The sequence below is a fragment of the Rattus rattus genome, chromosome 15, assembly GCF_011064425.1.
Source record: "Rattus rattus isolate New Zealand chromosome 15, Rrattus_CSIRO_v1, whole genome shotgun sequence".
Lineage (NCBI taxonomy): Eukaryota > Metazoa > Chordata > Mammalia > Rodentia > Muridae > Rattus > Rattus rattus.
The window spans coordinates 58,178,773-58,199,304 of record NC_046168.1 but is presented as its reverse complement, the minus strand read 5'-3'; the positions used below and the strand labels follow the sequence as shown (position 1 = coordinate 58,199,304).

Below are 20,532 nucleotides of genomic sequence, written 5' to 3'. Positions count from 1 at the left end.
ATGCGCTCACCATGTTATCGGTCCCCACGTCAATGCACACAGGCAGGCATTTCTCAGGCTGGATTCCTGCGCATGCTGTATACAAGCAAAGCTTCCCGACTGGAATCCCCATTCCATAGACACCCAAATCTCCAAGTCCCAGGATTCTCTCTCCATCAGTCACCACAACAGCCTTTATTATAAACAACATAAAACAGAAAGTGAACTCAAAGCGGCCAAAAGCAGGCCAACGATGAGGTGCACTTTTACAAAGGATGGGTTCTGCTGCTCTGTCTCTACTCTAATTTACAAAGGAAGAGTCATTAGTCTAATTCCCAGGATAGCCCACAGAACACACTTAAACTAGACCTCTGCCTATTATGAGGTATTAAAAAAATTCATTAGAGATGTTTTCCATCTGACTTTGGTCTGGAAACACAATGAGGGGACAGGAGGACCAACTCAAGAATTCTTTCCAAAAATAAAACATGGGAGAAGTGAATTAAAGTCTGAGGTTACTACAATAAAAATCTAGAATCTACTAATCTAGGCCAATGAGAAAAACCTTAGCAACAGTAGGGAGGAAACAACATGGATTTTTAAAATACATATACCTACACACAAGTTTGAAAAATTAATATTGTAAATTTAGTTATTTTACCAAATTTTTTCTAAACTATCTGAACTAATGATTTTGGAAGGATGGGGGAAAAGGAGGGAGTGTAAAATTCAGCACAAGCTGGCCTAGAATTCCTTCTATGGGATCACATGATCCTTCTGCTTCTACCTTCAAAGTGCTGGCATTGCCCCTGGCTGAACTCACATTCTTCATGGTTTACTCTGGTAAAGAATACATTCATAACAAAGGCAGCAAGACTGCTATAGTGACAAGCACAAAGCTACCCAAAGATCTTTAAATAAGTTATTCAATTTGCTTTATGAGACACAGTTACATTGACTCTAAGAATCTAAATCTACCTTAGTAAGAGAGAGCGAAGGTGTGGAGGGAGGAGGGAGGGGAGGGAGGAGGGAGGGAGGAGGGAGGGAGAGAACATAACTACCACCCTGAACCAAGTTCCTCTGTCATCTCCTTTCCTGTTTCGAGGCAGGGTCTCATGTACCCCGGGATGCCTTCCACTGAAGCTTCTGACTAAGCGTGTCACCGTAAGGATGAGGTCTGCACCAGGTCTCTACCAGGGAAGTAAAGCTGCAGGGGCCATGCCCAGGCTCGCCTTGCACACTGGTGTCATGTCTTTCTCAGGGCCAAGCACTGTCCCAGCAATGCACCTCAGTGGTGCTCCCAGCATCTCCTTAGACACAAAGCATACATTGGCACGGACACAGTGTAAGTAGAGCGACAGGGAAGCTTGACCTTGGCAACTCAGAGTTAACTTACAGGAGGAAGGAGGCATTGTGAGAGGAGGGTGTGCTCTTAGTACCTTAACATGATTTTCTGGCCAGTTATCCACAATTGATCTAACATGACCTCTGTCTGAGATTGAAATAAACAATCCCCTGCAACAGAACAAAAACACCTTTGCATTTCATGACAGTATTTTGGTTTTTTCTACGTTTCTGTCCATAATCGGGATACTTAGATATTTCGATAAAAATCAAGAAACTAGTTTAATTTCCAAGCACTGATTTATTTCCAAACATTTCAAATGATAATTTTGTTGCTTACAGAACAGCTATAATAAAGATTATTGTTAACTGATGTGATTGATATCCCCAAGAGAACTGTGTCTGCACTATAACCATCTAGATGGAAGAGAAAATAACTATCCCCACACTGGGCACGATGGACTAACGGTAAGATCCCAAGCTCCGCCCCGTGTCTCGTCTCCTGTCAGGCCTCATCTGCAGTGCATGTGAGACTCACAGCAGGAGCTTTCAAAGCTACACCTGGCCATGCCTGCCGACTGAACCAGACACACAAGGGTGAGGAACTGGAGCTCTCCAGTTTATTCCTTATCCTTTATTCCTTAATCTGAGCGAGAAACACTCTAAGAAGAAAGCACACACGTGCTGGGCCATCTCCTAGAAACGTTTTACAGACTTTGGTGACAGCACCATATGGGCCAGGTGCTTTCCAGTGTCTGCCAGGGAGCGTCTGCCGCATAAGCAGAGGGCACTCACTAGCTGCAGCTGTGAGACCGTCCTCATCGGAACCTTGTGGGGAGAAAGTTGGCAGGGGTCAGCCTTCTAAGTAGCTCAATGGGTGCGTCTTACGCACTTGAAGTTGAAGGAGGTGCAGGGGCTGGAAGTCACATTCAGCCCTGTCTGAATGCCTATGCTGTTATCAATGCTTGAGCTGGCCATGGGAAAAACAAGGGTTAAGGGGAACAACACACTAGAAGAGGCAGAACAACTCAAACAAAACTAGCCTTAGATCCAGCACGAATTTCCTCTCCGTGATTTTCAACAGGACCATCCACCCAAGGACTTGAGGTGTGGCCTGGGAGTAACTCCTCCCACTAAGATGTCTAATATAGTGAGAACAGTCTGAAACTGAAAGTTCATGAAAGCTAATTTTTCTGTTAAAGGGGAGGAGGAGGAGCATCAGAAATTAAAACTGATAAATGAGAAGCCAATCCCAACCTGGCAAACTACCAAGGCTTAACAGTAATTATGGTTTAGGGAGGAGTAAAGTACAGCTACTACACAACTCCTCTAACAAAGGCAATGATTATTAGGAGCTGGTTAATTGAGTTGTTTCTATGAAAACAAAAGATATGAACATGTTGACTTATTAATATCTTTTAATACAAATTAGGCTTTTATGAGCCAAGAGACCTAGCTGGATAATATTGTAACACTCAGAATTCTAATTAGATGCCACAGAACGATTTTTTTCTTACACCATAATCAATATATTTGTATATAAAAATAAGTCTTACTTAGGTCTCCTAAAGATATGTCCGTATTGACAACAGGCAAGACCAACTGTTGGTGTGTACACAATTGGCATCAGACTTTCAATATCATCCTGTAGTATTCTATAAAACAGTTTCTCGTTTCTTTCTTGTATGCCCATTATATAGATGTATCTGAAAGGAAGCACAGCAAGTGACAACCAAGTTAGCCTGCATCACACTGAAAACCTCGACTTTCAAAAGCTGACCTAAATGTTTAAAGCTGAGCTCGTGCGCGCGCGTGCGCGCACACACACACACACACACACACACACACACACTCCTCACAAAACCATACCAAAACCCTAAATTATAATTCTGTAACACTCAGAACTAAAAATTTGCAAGACACAGATGTACTAAAATGGTAGATAATAACAAGAGAAACAACAGCTAGCCCTTTGAACAAAGGCCTGGGAATGCTAAGGAGTCAACAGAAGGCGGACCCCGAAATGAAGAAGCTACAGGAAGTGGTGACTCCACAAGCCTGGCTCTGGAGTCCCAGGCTAAAGAGTTGAGAATCCAGTTGTGGTTTCTCATTATTCTGTACTTGGAGCAGAAACAACACCGAGACGGCACAAGTTAAACTGGAGGCCATTCTTAGTTTCTTCCCCTGCCTTTCTTGACCACAGTCTAGGACAGATCATCAAGGCCCAAAGCATACACCTGCAAGTAGCCGTCAACTACGGCATTTCTTCTCCCCACATGCAGTCTAAGCCACTAACTGGTCTTTATACGGTTCCCTTCCTTGCTCCGACCGACCTCTTTCCTCTATGCTGACTTATGTTTACTCTTACCTAGGAGACCATGTATCCGATGGCCTAGGGACAGTCCCTTACTCCTGTCTCCTAATGCAGCTCACAGGCCAGTCCCTCTCCTGCTCCCCTGCTCCCACACTACACTCTGATTTCTTGTGTATTCCACTTCGCATTGCTTTTATACTGTTTTTTAAAGAATTCTAGACTGGCCCACCATCAGGGAGTGGCTATCTGTAAAAGAGGGGATATATGAGTAGGCTACACGCAAATGTTCTCTCCTATGCTGGGCAGCTACAGTGAGCCACAACTTCCAGGTAGCTATGCAACCAAGGGTCAGAAATTTGCCCTGAAGTGAGCTGGGCTGCTGAGCTGTATTAGGTAGGCTGGGTACTAAACACACACTCGCCTTACAGTACTTTTAATTTGCAAATGCTTTGTTAGAACATAACTACATCCTAGGCTAAGACTTCTGTATTTCTCTATTTACTGGGTGAGTACTAAGCAAATGAACTACATTTTCCTAGACTGCTCCTGGGACAAAGACGACATAAATAGGTAGAGTAAGATAAGGAGAAGGCTTCTCCTACTGTGAGGAATAACCAAGGCATGTGGCTACCAAATGGAAGAGCAGCTTTCTGAGGAAAACACAAGAGGACTAAAGAACAGGTGATCCATCCATGGGTGGGAGGGAAGCGGGGCCTCCTCCGGCCACCACTCTGACCTTAGTCACACTGCTGTTCGCTTCACACTGGTCTCAATCCTCTACCTAGGGCTCTTAAAACCTAGGGGTGACCGCTGCCCTGAATTCCACACTGACCACAGCCTGACTCCTCACTCGACGGTCACTGTTAGACTAGCTAATTCGATGGCCTCACTTCCTGCCTCCTTCAGTATATCCATGGCTCCTGCTTTATCTGGTTACAACTCGTCTACTACTGTGAGGTGCAGGGTCAGCTCTCACCTTGAGCAACCCCTCGCCATCTGCTTCCGGCTGCACATGTCTCCACCACTGCACCACCCTACCAGAGCCTGTGCTCTCCTCCCCAATCACACACTGGACTGCAGACGAGCAGGCTGTTTCACTTTACAGTGAGAACCTGCAACGGTGCCAACGCCTGTGCCGATGCTGTGCCAACGCCTGTGCCGATGCTGTGCCAACGCCTGTGCCGATGCTATGCCGATGCTGCACGTCTCCTTTACTACCGTACACGGAGCACAGCACACAAGATCCTTCCAGCCTCCAGGGGCCGCTCCCACCCTCGTCTGTTCATGCTGGGTCTCACTACGTAGCCCAGGCTCACCCTCAACATGCGGCCCTGCTCCTCCTGCCTCAGTTTCTCAAGCGCTGCAACATGTGAGAAGTGGTGCTGGGTACCACAATGCCAGGGCTGCTCTTTCCTGACCTACCTTGAAGGCTTTACTTCATAACTGAGTGTCACTTCCTACTTCTCTTCCTAGCTGTATCCATTTGACCTCAGCTCTTCCATATTTTCTCTGGACGATCACAAAGAAAACCCGTCACCAGGCATGCGTTCCGAGCCATCACTAGTATACCTGCCCTTAGCACCTGATTTCTCTCCCTCTGTACTTGAGCCTACACCTTCCTCTGGAAACTTGCTGTGGCAGGTTCTCTGGAGTCTGCTCTGTACGACTATGAACACATTCAACTTTTCCCTCAAGTGAGACTTTGAGAGCAGAAGTGCACATGTTGTATATCCAAGGTCTCTCCTCCATCGCACGCGACATTCTTCAGGGTACACTACATCTCCCCGCCCACCCACCACTCAGTGCAACTCTCATCACTGACAGCACTCTCCCAGGGCAGGGCAGCAATGCGTACATTGCTCCAACGGTCAGTCAGTCCTGAACTCCGACTGCTCCCTCTGCCTGCCATACCGTGCCCTTTCTCATTTTAACACTTTGCTAACAACAACACACTTTAAACTTTAGCTCAGACATTCCATCTTTCAGGAAGTTTTCTGATTCCTCAAGTTAGGCCACAGGCCTCTCAGGCTTTCCGAATAGACACCATGTGTGCAGTTTTCCCACGATGATACCCTGCAGTCCAGTCACACAGAGCAGTCACAGCTCAGCTGGCTGCAGCTGAACACCTGGAAGGCAGGACCATATGCTACTTACTGGGTTAGCTCCGGGCTATCAAGGGAGCAGGTTAGTGTCACAGATGGAACCTACTTGTAAAAGACCATTGCCTCACTATCTGATGTGCTATACAACCTCAAAAATGTACGGTCTCAGGGTTGGAGACATGGCTCAGTGGTTAGAAGCACTGACTGCTCTTCCAGAGGTCCTGAGTTCAATTCCCAGCAACCACACGGTGGCTCACGACCATCTGTAATGGGATCTGATGCCCTCTTCTGGTGTCTGAAGACAGCTACAGTGTACTTATATAAATAAAATAACTAAGTCTTTTTAAAAAATAGACAATTTCTACTAGCAGATGTAGCCACTTATCCCTGGATTCCCTCTATTAGCAGAATGTCACACTCAAGTGACAATGAAAGCTGTGGAATAAAATGTGAGCAAATGAGATGATGCCTTATGTTTCCAACATTCTAATCACAGAGAATGTGCATGTAAGTAATTATCCCTGGCACAAAACTTACTCCTGCCAATTCTACAACAGTGATCACTGGCGAGGAACCCACAAAAGAACAAATGTCACCATGTGAGTGCACACTTCTTGTGCCGTCACACTGTGATTCTAAGACTGCCAATATAAAAGCCAAATGTCAATCAACTTACTTTTCCAAAGGGCTAGTCATTTTTTTCAAGTTTCTATGGAATCGTAAGGCTTGAATATCCTGTGTCTCTATTTTAGGAGGTAAAAGTCCTTGAAGACCAAGCATTTGTCGTTCTTGTAATGTAAACGCCATCCCCTAAAAACAGAATAAAGAATTAAAATTAGTATAACTACAGCAGCAATAGCAAGTCCTTTAAAATGCAATTCAAGTGCAAATTCTGAAAAGTAAAATACACTTTCTAGGAGTTTCAAAACGCTCTAAGGTTGATGACATCACATACTGATGTCACATGGAAAGAGTTGCCTCTCACAGGGAAATGTCATCCAGAGTAAGCGTCTGGAAAACAGCCTGAAGTGCACAGCCTCAGCGTCCTGTTTGTTTTCTACAATGGAGTCTCTGCATGCCCTGGAATTGTTCTATAAACCAGGCAGTCCTGGAACTCAAGTGATCTGCCTCCCCCTGTCTCTCTAGTGCTATGATTAAAGGCGTGCACCACCACTGTGGCTACACTTAAATACTTTAATGCACACATCTGTAATTAAGCAATATGACCTGCACGTAGCCTTTCCAGAGAAATATGCAGATATAGGGAATGCAGATATATGCAGAAATATGCAGATATAGGGAATGTATAAGTGACCAGTTCTAACCGTGCTCCCTAGATGTCTTGGCTATCCCAAACTAACTAAAAGTCCATCTCTATGCAATAAGGAATCGACGGTATATCCATACTATGATTACTTCAGAGTTGCCAATCAAGCACACTGTTAACCCATTTATGCCTAGAAACCATTCATAAGGGGGGGAGGGGAGGGGATAGGGGATTTGCAAAGGGGAAACCTGGAAGGGAGATAACATTTGAAATGTAAATAAATAAAATAGCCAATAAAAAGTTAGTAAGGGGTTGGGGATTTAGCTCAGTGGTAGAGTGCTTGCCCAGCAAGCGCAAGGCCCTGGGTTCAGTCCAGCTCCAGAAAAAAAAGAAAAAGTTAGTAAAAAAAATTCATAAAACTCATAGGATGTACCATGCATGTAACACATAAATGCCAGAACGCTAATCTCCAGTTTTCAGCTGTGTGATCAATTATATTAAAATGAACCCAGCAAAAACACTTGGGTATAGATTTCTAAAAATCTTTCCCCCATAAAAGAGGTGAGAGCATCGGTCAAATGATCAGAATCAGCTTCTTCCTTAGTTCTGCAAAATAACCACAGGCTTTCAACATTTAACTAAGGAAGCAGCTGGACTTCGTCTCAGGCAACTGCTTGAAAAACTGTATAATGCCCAGGGTAAACAAACTAAAGGGAAACTGCATTGGGAAAAGCTTGGGTAATAAAATGTCCACAGGAGTGAGGCACTGAGAAGCTCTGACGTATTGGGGGACTACAACACCCTGGAAAGACTTGAAAGAGCTAGAAGCGAACCTGCAAGCTGTGTGAGCAGGAGCTACAGGCTGTGACCCCACGGCTCAGGCATGCACACACCATGCAACAGGGCCTGGGAGAGCACGGAGACTAAACGGTTCTCACTTCAGACATTTAAGTCTTTGTCTAACGGTTGGCTGACTTCCGAAGTAACCAGACACTTCATTAGATACACACAAGGAAAATACACACTCGGATGTTACAGTACACTAGACACACAGCTCAGTGACAGAGGCTTGCTTAGCATGCACGCGGCCCCGATTTGATACCCAGTGCTGGGATAGGAAGACAAAGAGAAGGAAAGAAGAGAGAGAAAAAGAAACACCTATCAGTCTAAGAAGCCAGGTGAGGTGTGCTAGAGAGATGGGTCAACAGGTAAGAGGACTTGCTGCTCTCCAGAGAACTCAAGTTCAACTCCCAGCACCCACATAAGGAGGCTCACAGCCATAAGAGCTCCGGAGGATTCTGACACCATTGCTTCTGAAAGCTCCTACACACACATGCACAAACCCACAGATAGACAGACAGACGGACAGACAGACAGACAGACAGACACACACACACACACGTAAGTAAATAAGTAAACAAATGGCTACTATAAGACATTTAAAAAGATACAAATAGAGAATGGTATAACCCCAAAGAAACGGGAAATAAAAAGATATAAACTCATGGAAACATGATCTTAAGATACCAAAAGCAGCAGAACAGAGAAAAACTGGCAATGCCATAGGAACAGGGGCTAAAAACTGCTGCCAGGTTTCAGAGAAGGAGCGACTCTCCCGGTCTATGCTGGCCTGAACGGTCACTGGTGTTCAGCTCTGTTTGCCTTGTAATGTGTCTAAGCATTGGATCCAGAGTCTCCAAACATGCTATGCTGGTCCTGAACTAGAAACGAGTTACAGGTTAAGGAGCAAGCAGTGCTTGGAATGGAAGAAAAACAAGAAGGAGATCCTTCACTAACGGTAGCTCCAGCAACTTTCTGGCGAGTATCAAGCCTGCTAAGAGGAGTTCCAGCACCCAACATTCTTCTGCAGGCCCAAAACTCCTACAAACACGTTGTATTAAACAGCGCTGATTTTTTCTCTTATAATAAGAAAACAGATCTTCGAAGGTTTGTATGGCAAGTCTTTTAAAATAGATCACACCTTTAATCTCAAAGCACCACTTCCCGTAAGGCATATCATTCATTGTGATAACCTCTACGTGTTATCTCACAAGCTTTGTCTGAGAAATATCTTTTCAGAATTACATTTCAAAAATACCTTGTATATGTATTTACCCAGAGCTGAGTTTTATTAATGTCATTTTTGTGGCGCTGAGTACTGAATCCAGGAACATGATGGCATGCACTCCACCACTGAACTATTTCCCAACCATCACTGCCAGACCCTTAACCACATGCCAGGTGTTGTTGTAAAAATATAAAAATAAAAAAGTATTGTTGTCTTTTACCTCGCTGGGTCCGCACCGCGGTGCCAAGATATCTGTTGGATATCTTGGCAAAATCACATCCCAACTCCGCGGCGGCCCATTGACTCCTGCCACTGCACACTTTCCCACACTCAAACCGTCACATAAAAGAACACACAACACAATAACCTTAGATCCAATTGATATTTTATAATTGCCCACTTAAACATACAAAGCCCGGTACCATCCATCCCTTAGGAACATTTTTTTTCTTTTTTTCGGAGCTGGGGACTGAACCCAGGGTCTAGCAAGCGCTCTACCACTGAGCTAAATCCCCAACTCCCCACCCCTTAGGAACATTGATAACAACCTGTAAATACACAGAGCAGAATCTTAACATCACCTGCCATGGCTTCTCACCCTCTCCTCGTCTCCTCCTCTTCCTTCAAACTTCTCTCCGCCCATCCTTCCTTCTCCTCCAATGACAGGCCTCCTTCTATCCTGTACCTGCCCCTCACCTGTACTTTACAAATTCAATGGGGAGGTGGTTCTGGTGAAGTCACCTGAGTTCTGAGTCCTTGACTAGGCAGCTGTCCTTGGGGCAGTGGAATTAGCATCAAAATACAGATAACTTCAGGGCAAACCACAACATCCAGACACTACGCAGACCCCGTCAAAACCCGTTTCATCCCCTCTCTTCAAAGCATCAACAGGCAGGAACTACCGCTCACCATTTTTCTTGGAACACGTGAGGTGAGTTGCCAAGAGAGCTTATTCAGATGCTAGTGTCCTACAGTAAATAAAGCTCAGAACTGGAGTCAAAACCCCAAGTCTGGCCCTATAGATCCTGTTTAGTATTTAATATGACTACTAAATCCTAAGCAGGATTCGCCTACTGAGCCCCGTTCACACGAAGATGAAGGCATGCCTGGCTGGTCCTTGGAATGATGACTTCTGTCCTACTAGTGTTAATCTAAAAGTCAAGGCAATTTCTCCTTTGTAGCATTCGCTGAATTAATGGTCAAAAATATGTGCAGTGATTTGTGTCCAAAACGATGGGTGTGAGCTGGAAGGTCAATAAGGGTTTCATTTCACAGTTTTACCCAACCATCCAAAGGCCTAATTGTCCCGGGGTAAGTCCCTGACTCAGGCTAGGTAATCTACCTAACCCCTCTTGTCAAAGGCCCTTGTTGTAGCACCGCTCTGAGGTGTCCTGATACTACTGCTGCTTCACTGCACTCACCTAGCACGGGAGGTAGTCGAGCCTTTTCTGGTGGTGAAAGCTGTGAAGAGTGAGACTTAGAAGTATGAACAGCCCAGAGAGAAGATACATACTGTGTCCAACAGGCAACTCTCCCCCAAAGGCCTTAGTTACACAGCTACAGAGCTATCAAATGCAAAACTTTCCAGCCTTATCAGTCTAAAAGCACAGCCCTAACCAGGAAGACAAACTACGTTAGGGCTGTTGATGTTACTAACCTTGTTTGTTCTTGGATTCAACATGAGTGGCTTGCCCTTCTCCTTCAGGTGCACTCGGCGGCAGGTCAAAGTGCAAGGAGTGGTAACAGCTCTTAACCGGGAAAACATCTTCTCTCTCCTGGAAAACAACGCGATGGTAAGCGCCACACAACTTAAGCATTTTCAAAAGCAGATAACGCACTGCATACTGAAAAAAGCTTCAGTTTAAAGGCATCACCGAGAGAGACCTGCCAGGTGTATGGCCCACCACAGCAGAGCCACTGTATGTGGTGGAGAGATGGGAGAGAGTTTGAGCACTATGAAGAGAGGTGGGACTGGAGACTCAAGGGTGAAGAGGAGCAGCCTCATGTGAGTAGCCTCCCCTGTCACCTCAGGCCATAGCCAAATATTGGCCTATGTTGAGGACCAAGTCTAGATCTGAGTCTAGACAATGGTCTGTATCAATGTCAATGGCCCACATTACCCTCAAAGGTCTCGTGGGCATCCCTGCTGCCTGGGACCATGTTGATATCCAAGGGTAGTGCAAAGCTGGCCCGCTCCCTCTCTGGCTACAGCACTTGGGAAAGCAGGCCCTGAACCTTGCCTGAGCAGCCCAGTAGAGCTGACTGGTGGTATGGGTGCTGGTGAGCCACCAGAGAGCAGGAGAGCTGGCCCCATCAGGGCAGTGCTAGAGAGCCCTCCCTAGTGGTGTGAGTGAGGAAGAGTGGGCGGGCTGACCAACTCAGTCTTCACCCTGGTCCAGACCCAGGGCTCTGAGCTGGCCCACCCCAACATCCACCCCATTGATGCACTATTGGAGTTCATGACAGGGCCAGTTCTATGGATCCAAAGTTGCAGGATCTCACAACACAGAGCAGCAACAGGATGCCTGAGAGGAGTCCCCATGAGGGTCCAGGATTGATGTAGGTATAGCAGAAACCAGAGGCCTTGAACTAGACCCATGACTCATTACAGCAAACAGTTGCAAAGATACGCAGACCAAAGGGTATATATACTGAGTGACACACTGCAGTATCCACAAGATTTTTGTTTTCATTTCTTGGGTTCTTTTTTTCTATTTTTGTTTTTTATTTTCTTTTGGGGAGGGTTTACAAGGGCTAAGGGCAGACAAAAGAAAGTCAGGGAGATGAGTGGGATTGGGGTGTATGATGTGCAACTCACAAAGGATCAATAAAAAGCTTCTTTTTAAAGGGCATCACTGAAATAGCTGACAAACAGGGAGCTACACTACTGACAGGAGACATTTATATTTCCTGACTTTGAAACTGAGCTACACTTCACTGTCAACTTGACTGAAATCAGAATCACCCAGGAGACACACCTCTAGGTATCTGTGAGCACATTTCCAGAAAGGTTCCGTGGGAAAGCCCTACCCTTCATGGTTGACACTGTGGCATGGGCTAGGGTCCTGGACCAGAAAAAAAAAAAAGGCATAAAAAAAAAATGAAGCCAGCCTTCATCTCCCTTGGCTCCCTGGGTTCCAGTCGCAAGCTCCTCCAGCTGTCGTGAACTCTGCTATGTTTCCCTGTCACGATGGTCCTTACCCAAGATAAAGCCTTCTCCTTATAAGCGTTTTTGTCAGGCTCTGATCACAGCAACAAAAAAAGCAAATACACATATCATATTCCACTTCGCATGCATGTTACAAAGTTATAGGTGGAAAGGGTATGATACATGTGTAAAACACATCTTCTGAAATTATTTCAGAGAAGAAATGTATATAGTAGTGTCAAGTGTGCCAGCAAATGACGAAATAACCATTGACTTTACTACAAGACTGTAAGGAGGGTTGAAACGGCACTGCATACAAAGCTGGAATTATGAAGCTACACTGAGGGAACATATAGCTCTGGGTTGTCTATATCATAAGTCTATATAGTAATAGTCTCTTCGCTTCTCCACGTCTCTTTCCAAGCTTCCTACCAATCAGAAAGATCCTTTGCTGCAGAAGTGCAAAGCCAATGGACTGCTTAACTATGCAATTAAACAGAAACCCAGTTTGACCAACTTAAAATAAAATCCTAAAGAACAACCATAAAACACGCAGTTTAAATAAAGCTCCTGTTCCAGCTTTCACGGACGTTGCTGGGACAGTACGGTGTTCTTGGATTTACTTTCCTCCCAGTTTTTGGTTTCTCCTCCTGCTTCCCACCAGAGATGATCCCAAAACAACAGGAATCCTCTAGGGAAGAAAAATGCATGCCACACTTTAAAGTTTACCATCAGAGAAGACACTGGCTTCAAAGTGTCTCAAGACACTTACTGGCAAAATAATTCTGTGTTATAGTATTTAGTGTAGGTTGGCAACCAAAGAAGCTTTTCTAAAAGCGACAGGATATGTATGCATGGCCTGTTCATACAGGGTCCTTAACCTGAGAATGGGTTTCACATTTTTATTCATTCAACCCCTCAAGGACCATCTATGATCCAATTCCTGGCTGCAATTAAAATGCAGCTGTGGTTTCTTTTAAGTGAGGAAAACTGGCAAAAGTCTTCAGATGGAAGCAGAATTCTGTGTTTAGTGAAGATTGTACAATACAACACGAAGAACACACTGGAAACAAATGTACAAAAACAAACACCTAATTAAGATCTGGAGGACAGGAGAGCAGAGAGAACAAAAGACAATCTGACTTTCAATTTTTATGTCACATAATTTTTTATCATTCCTAAAATTTAAATATCTATAAATATATAGATATACCTGAATATCTATAAAGACTATTAAGTTTACTGTCTGAAGATCACAAAGCTTGGAGATCCAAATGGAGACTGAAGACACAACATTAAGTGGACAGTGACTTTGTTTCCCCTCCCATGCAGCTCCCCACTCCGCTGGAAACAAGTACTAGAACTTATTTCTTGTCCTAGTCAGTGGGCCTACCACCACAGAACAGCTACGGAAGAGAGCTATGTATTTACTCATAGAAACTTCTTACTCTCCTACACCTCAGCCACCGGTCTATGAAGCTACAGCATCTCTCTCCTATAAATGAAAGAGACCGAGCAGATGTATACGGGGACTTACTCCAACACAAACAATTCTGCAGCAGACAACAGGGACGCCCTGTAACTCCATTCAACTGTGACACTACACACAGTGCCAACCAACAGTTAAAGACAGTCAAGCAGACTGTCACCTGTCCTTCTCGTCAGGAAGCTCCCTTAAGGCCTTAACAGTTTGCAGGTGGTTCACAGCACTCAAAGGAAGACTTACTTCATTTACTGTTTAATTATAAGACATAGGAAGGATGCAGATGAACTGCAAGACGAAGAGATGTGCGGGGCAGTTCAGAGCCACAGGACATGCAGCCTTCCCTGCTCTGTCACATGCTTGGCAACCCAAAAGAGCATGAACCCTTCTAAGTCAGGAGGTTTTACAGAGCTTGATGTCCAGCCCCACCCTTTCCAGAGATCATGGGTGAGGCTGAGAGTTCCAGCCCTCTAGTCCCTGCAGTACCCAGTTCTACCCTGGAGCTCTCCCAGAACCCCACCCAGTTACCTCATTAGCATAAAGTGATGTGATCAAAAAGTCTTACCAAGAACAACTGACATTCCTGTCACCCAAGAAACTGAGAATTGTAGCTTTCAGCAAAGAATAGTACAAAGATCAAATACATTTCGTATTCATAAAATATGTAAATATGACCCCGGTTTGTTTTTTTGTTTGTTTGTTTTGGTCTTTAAAGAAACTACTATAATTCCACACATGTATGTAATAAATTCTGGTAACACATGCACACATCCTTTCTCATCCTGTTCCCATCCCATGACCCCAACAAGTCCCCCCTCCAACTTTCATATCTTTCGGGGAGGGAGTTGTTTTGTTTTGAGGTCTTTCCCCCCTCTTTTTTGGGGAAAAAGGGGGCACTCTGTACACCAAGTCAAGTAAATCTCCCTGCCTAATGCAAAAGATTATAGCTACTTAAACCAAATCCACGGCCTTAAAGGTAACTATGACTCATTAGTGGACTTACATACTTTAACAGATTTTCCTAGAATACCGCCTACAGTTCCACCTACCTTAAACTTAACTTATTGGAAACTATGATGGCTCAATAACAGGAACTGGCATGCGCTATTTTACCCTGCTTAACAGGTACTGTCTGGATTTCCCTTCATGTTCCAAAGGACAGCCCTTGAAACTTTGGTTCGTTTCTTCGCGTTTCATGTAGTTAGTTCCTTTCCCTCTTAGTCCCATCCTTCCGAATAAAATTATTAGTTAAACCATTTCCCTATCCTACATTCTCATAGATCTTTAGCGCTGTTTCTTTTCAACAAGACAAGTCTTTATGACAAGTCTCATATGTCAGACCCCAAGCTTCCAATCTTCCTGCCTCTACTCAAAGGCAAGCACTGCCTACCTAGATCTCCTGCTGTGCTAGACTGCAAACCCAAGGCACAGCACAGCAGGCAAGCTCTCTACAGGCAACTACATCCCTACCCTAATGACCAGTTTCTGACAGGCGCCTTTTCCGCATTATTTCTCCATATATCTACTTGAATTCTTATACCCGCCTGTTCATATTTTATAGTTCGAAATTCTGGTTTCATTACATACTTCAAGACCCTTCCAAATCATCCTAATATCTCTAGTACTAATATACAAATTTTGGTTTCTTTTCCTGGCGTAATTTTTATCCGAGGTCATTTTCTTTTGAAATTATAGAGACCTTTGACCGTGGACCACTATATGTTTCATGCCAACTTTTGGAGGCCACTGAAAGTTTGCTTCAGTGAGATCAGGGTTTAGGTTTACAGCCTAAAACCAGTTCTTAAATGAGTTCATGTTCTAAACAGATAGATGCCTATCTCCAAACCCAGATTCAAGTGAGCGGAAGAAGATTGCTGTCAGCTGGGAAGCCCCTGGTCACCATCTGGAAAGGCTCCCACTAGAGACCAGAGCCTTCACACTGTTCACAAGTCAGAGGTCAGGACTTGCTGTAACGAGCAAGTCTGGCAGTTAGAGTCCTGAACTTGAATGTGGACTCCGATAATTACCAGTTTAGCATGAGCAGTCACTCTGGAGATCCAAAATGGTCTTTGATTTGGCACTGGGGTTAGTCACGGTTTCACTGGCCTGTGACCACCTAAGGAGAAACTAGGACAATATAATAGCATTGTTCATAATACTAAATGTATCCTCTGTTTTTATGTTATTAATTATGACCTTCCCTTTCTGGTGGTTAAATCCTATCTTTTAGGACAGGATAGGGACAGTGGACTTTTCAAGGGGTTGTGTTATCGTCTTAAAGACACTGTTGGGCTATGTTTGGGTCTCAAAGTCACTAATTAGAACAGGCAGGTCTCAAAAATCACAGCAGCCCTCCTGTGTCCCAGTCAGTAGAATTTACAGAATCTTTAGGAAGGGTCTAAACATAAAGAAACACTGGCAACCTCATGTCTGGTCCCAAATATCTACAAATATCACAACACATCTCTACATATATACTTAACAACAACAATAAAAAAACCCTGTTATTGAAGTTTAATCTAGGAACCAACCACGCCATCAGAACGCTCGTCTGTCTGGCTCAGTAAGTAAAGTGCTCCCTTCGCAATCACGAGGACCCGAATTCAAATCCCTAACAAGCTCATATGAAAGGCAGATATATAGGTGCACGTAATTCCCGTGACAGCGGCAGGAGGGTTGCAACAGCAGATCTTGTTCGAGCCAGTCTAGACAGAGGAACAAGTGAAAGATCGTATCTCTGGAAATAAGATGAAGTAACTGAGGACAACAGCTGTGGCCCCCACACTCAGTGAACACAGGTATAACACACAAAGGGAAAGGAAAGGGTAACCTAGCTGTCAAACTCATAGAGTGACAGAGTACATCCACATAGAGTACTGGGACCTCATCACAAGCCTCACTGCCTGACTTGAAGGTTTTTCCAATAAAAAGAAAGGTCGTTCTGCAAGCGCCACAGTCAGACTGCCCCGACTTACACCCTTGGTTTGCCACTGTCCGTATCCTCTATCTGGTAGTTAAGTCTCACTCGCCCTCCCTGAGTTTCAGTTCTCCCCCAAGCTCACAACAGGAACTACTCGAAGGGAAGGGCTTCCTCCGCTCCCTGAAGGTTAAAATTAAGATAGTTTAAATTTAAATTAGACCCCAAATGCTTATTGCACTGCTGTATAAACGTTCCTTATTAAGTATTACCACTGCTACTGGCTAACCTGGACAGGAGTTACGCTCTAAATGCCTGGGAGTTTCTGCATCAACATTTTTTTGATGATTAAATTAAGAGGCTATGAGGACAATCAAGATTAACACAACATACTTCATTCTCTATCTGGGTCAAGAAGAACATGAACAGTACAGAGATCCAGATAAATGAAACTACTGAACAGTACCTATAGAAATAACATGTTCTTCACTTGGAAATTCGTAAACATTGGTCAGTCTCAGACACACGAGGATGTTTCAGCCATAAGCATTTACCTTTAAATAAACTAGTTACCTTTCAATACAGTAATTAAACCAAATGTTACTCTGAGCCCAGATTTCGTTCCCTAATGTTAACAGTTATCTTTATAGTCTCAAATATTATATTTGTGTATTGTATATTATATTATACTTGTGTCCCAAATACAGTTAGTTTGTTTCACGATCTATGAGTTATCATTTTAATTTAACATAATATAAAAAACTAATACAGATGCGAACTTAAAAAATGGGAGTTAAATACAAACTAGGCACAAACAGAATCAAGAAGCTTTTAACTTAAACAATGACAAAGCCTGCTAAACGAGCGGGCATGGAGGACGCCCAGGTGTTCGAGCACTTGGGAATCCTGGCAACGCAATTGCAAGTCAATGCAAGGCCAACTTGGGCGATGTCAGACCCTGTCTAAAAACCAACCAACTAAATATATAAAGACGAAAAAACCCTAAAATGGTGAGTCACTTATGGCTTTGAAATATACTTTTCATAAGTATACTAAGCTCCTTATGGGGATGTAACTCAGCGGCTTCTTCATTAGCAGCTTGAGGAGAATGAATGAAACCTCCCTATAAAAGCAAGGTCCAGCAAGCCTGTCTAATGGTGAGAAAACATTACCTCATCATTTCTGGCCTCTGGGTCTAACTTTCAAGCTTTCATTACTACACAAAAGAGCCAGGCTCAGCTTACAAATCAAAGCTCAAACCGGATTTCTTAGAAGTCCAGTATTAAAAAAAAAAAAAAGCTAAACTGTTTTCTTGAATCTGTGAAAACCGTGTAGCAGATATATAGTCAGCGATATATAGTCAGCGAGTAACAGCGTTTACACACAAGATAAAATGTATTCGGGAGGTGTGACCGACTGTTTCTCTAACTTCCGGAATATTTGGAAACTAAAAATAAAACACTAGTTTGCAATCCCTTAACAACATAAACAATGCTTAAGGAGTAGGTACGGTTAAGAGTTCAACTATGGAGTCAGCTTAGGACCAGTCCTTTATCATACAGTACTTTATTTCTTAATAAAGTCTTGGAATAGTTACTTAACCTTCTGAAGTATTTGCTGGGCAACAACGGCACTAACCTGAAAGTGTTATTCTGGAGGCGACCTGTTCAGAGAACAGTGCCCAGACCATTTCTAACAACAGTGCTGCTACGGTTACTAACAATTCCTACACCAGCAGAAATAAGAACGACATTAACTGCTTTGCTTACAAGTGATTGCCACAAGCAATTAAGAGGATAATTCCAGGGATCCAGCGTTACTAAGGGTGCACTTCGGCTGAGGTCAGTTATTTTGATTAAGCTTCTCACCACAAGCAATACTCATTTTCTAGAATGATCGTCAGTACCAAAAATATAAAGTCGAACCTAAAGCCACAAACGCAATAACCCGACTGGGTCGGTTATGAAAAGCTTGAGAGTCACCTGCCAATCCCGGCGCACAGATGCCATTTCATAAGAATGGACAGAACCACGCCAATCCTGGAACTTTCTAGCCTGCAAAAACTCTTTTAAAATAAGGAACACGCACACACGCACACATCCCAACTCCTGTGCCTCCCTGGGTTCGGTTGAGAAAGAAATCTTGCTAAAGAGGGTTTGAACCACAAAATAAGTCTTTCCCAAGCGCAAGGGGAAAGGAGACTGGGATGCTCGAGGTCTGGGAGCCACCTGGCTGGAGTTCTAGGAGGAAAGCGAGGTGTTCTGGCACCAGCGAGCCCGGAGCCTTAGAGAGCGCGGCGCCCCTCCCTCCTTCCCGCTTGCCCACCAGCCAGGCCGGCCGCACGCGCGAACACAAGCCGCGCGCGCGGTTCCCGGAGCGGAAAGGCCCGGGGCCAACCCCTAGGCCAGGCCGCCCGCTCCAACCCTTACCGGACGCCTGGCCCGTGCCAGGTAGTGCAGCAAGCAGAGAGGCCGCGGCGCTATAGCCAGAGATGCTCGGCCCTGGCGCCGCCCTGCCGGCCTCCCGCGAGCTTCTGGCAGCCGGCGCCAGCTCCGGCTCGCTCTGCCTGGGGCCCGCCCCACACGCGCAGAGGTAGCGGAGAAAGAGGCGCGGGCCGGTGCTGGCCTAACGGACAGGCACGCGAGCCAATGAGAAGCTGGAAGCTGCGTGGGGCGTGGTTCAGGCCTGGTTCCGCCCCCGGCTCGGTTCCTCTCGGCGGCACCTTCCTGCGCCGGGTTCCTGGGTGTTAACTATTCTGAGGCCGCGTGCACCGGCTCACGTGCGACCCTGACGGCGGGAGGAGTAATACCCAGCTCCATGGGGACGCGCACGGTGGCTTATCCTGGTCACTGCCAGGTCCGCAGAGTCGGCGGCCGCCGCAGGGGCGTTCACGCGAGAAGATGTTGTGCGCAGGCGCGGCGCAGGGTCGGCGGGTACCAATCTCCTAGTCCAACAGACAGGAGAAAATAGTGGTATGGGTTCTCGTGGACCCCCGGGGCAGGAGGGAGGAAACGGACAGCACAGGAGAATGGAGAGAAGAGACCACAAGAAACGCAAGCTCCCTCGGTTTGGGAGAGCCATATTTTTCTGATTAGTATTTATTGATGTATTTAGATCTGTAAAATTCAGTGCCATCGTCCATGGCTGCTGGCCCAGTTACTGACCTACCGGGAATTTATTAATCATGAATGCTGCCACCGTCGCCGTAAATATACAGTGCCCTCGGGGAAAGTGCTACAGGAGTTCATCTTCGCATCCTTGAAAGCAGCAAGGAGCCTACACACACCACAGACCTTCCCACGTCTGTTCCCACTCTCCACTATGATTTTGGAGAATATTTGTTTTTTTGTTTCAGAAACCGTAATGGCTAGAAATTATTCACTGTAATGGAATCCATATACACTTAAGGGATAGGAACGGTAATTTTTAGAAAAAGATAAGAGGGTAAATAAGAGGCAACAAAGGGAGAATAAGAAAATTAAAGGTGATGGAAAAGTTTAGGAGAAGACAGAAAGCAGTTACACGACTCTGAACGTTGAAGGGTGGGGTACGTGAGGAAAGTCTACAATTATATGGCCGATGATAGGCATGCCTGCTAGAGTCACCGCCGCAGTAAAGAGGAAGTAGAAATAAGTGTGGCCTGTCATAACCCTGCCTGCCAGAAACGCAAGGTGTGGTCAGCTGAATGATGGACGCTGCAAAGTGCAAGTGTCATGAATTCATCGCTGAAGTTCCGTTGTCCTTGACAGTCTACCCTGTGTTAGGATTATTCCAGTTCAAAGGGTTGCAAAGAAATGTCGCAATAGAATTAATTTTGCTTGAAGTCAATAGAGCCCTTATTAAATGCAATGTCTGCTAATGTCAAGAAGACAGGTGCCCATTTGCCTGATGTACTCTTGACTTGCAGATT

The 20,532-nt window shown here is 44.9% G+C and overlaps 1 protein-coding gene across 1 annotated transcript in view; it reads right to left on the bottom strand.

Moving 5' to 3' along the window:
- Positions 1-19,207, bottom strand: part of Me2 (malic enzyme 2) — a 44,386-nt gene extending 25,179 nt beyond the window's left edge. The window contains exons 1-6 of the mRNA XM_032885468.1: positions 19,052-19,207; positions 10,732-10,849; positions 6,416-6,549; positions 2,880-3,029; positions 1,419-1,494; positions 11-172 (exon numbers count right to left, since the gene is read on the bottom strand). Of these exons, the coding sequence (XP_032741359.1) occupies positions 11-172; positions 1,419-1,494; positions 2,880-3,029; positions 6,416-6,549; positions 10,732-10,839 (630 nt within the window). The 5' untranslated portion in view covers positions 10,840-10,849; positions 19,052-19,207. The remainder of the gene's footprint in view (positions 1-10; positions 173-1,418; positions 1,495-2,879; positions 3,030-6,415; positions 6,550-10,731; positions 10,850-19,051) is intronic.
- Positions 19,208-20,532: the final 1,325 nt, after the last annotated feature.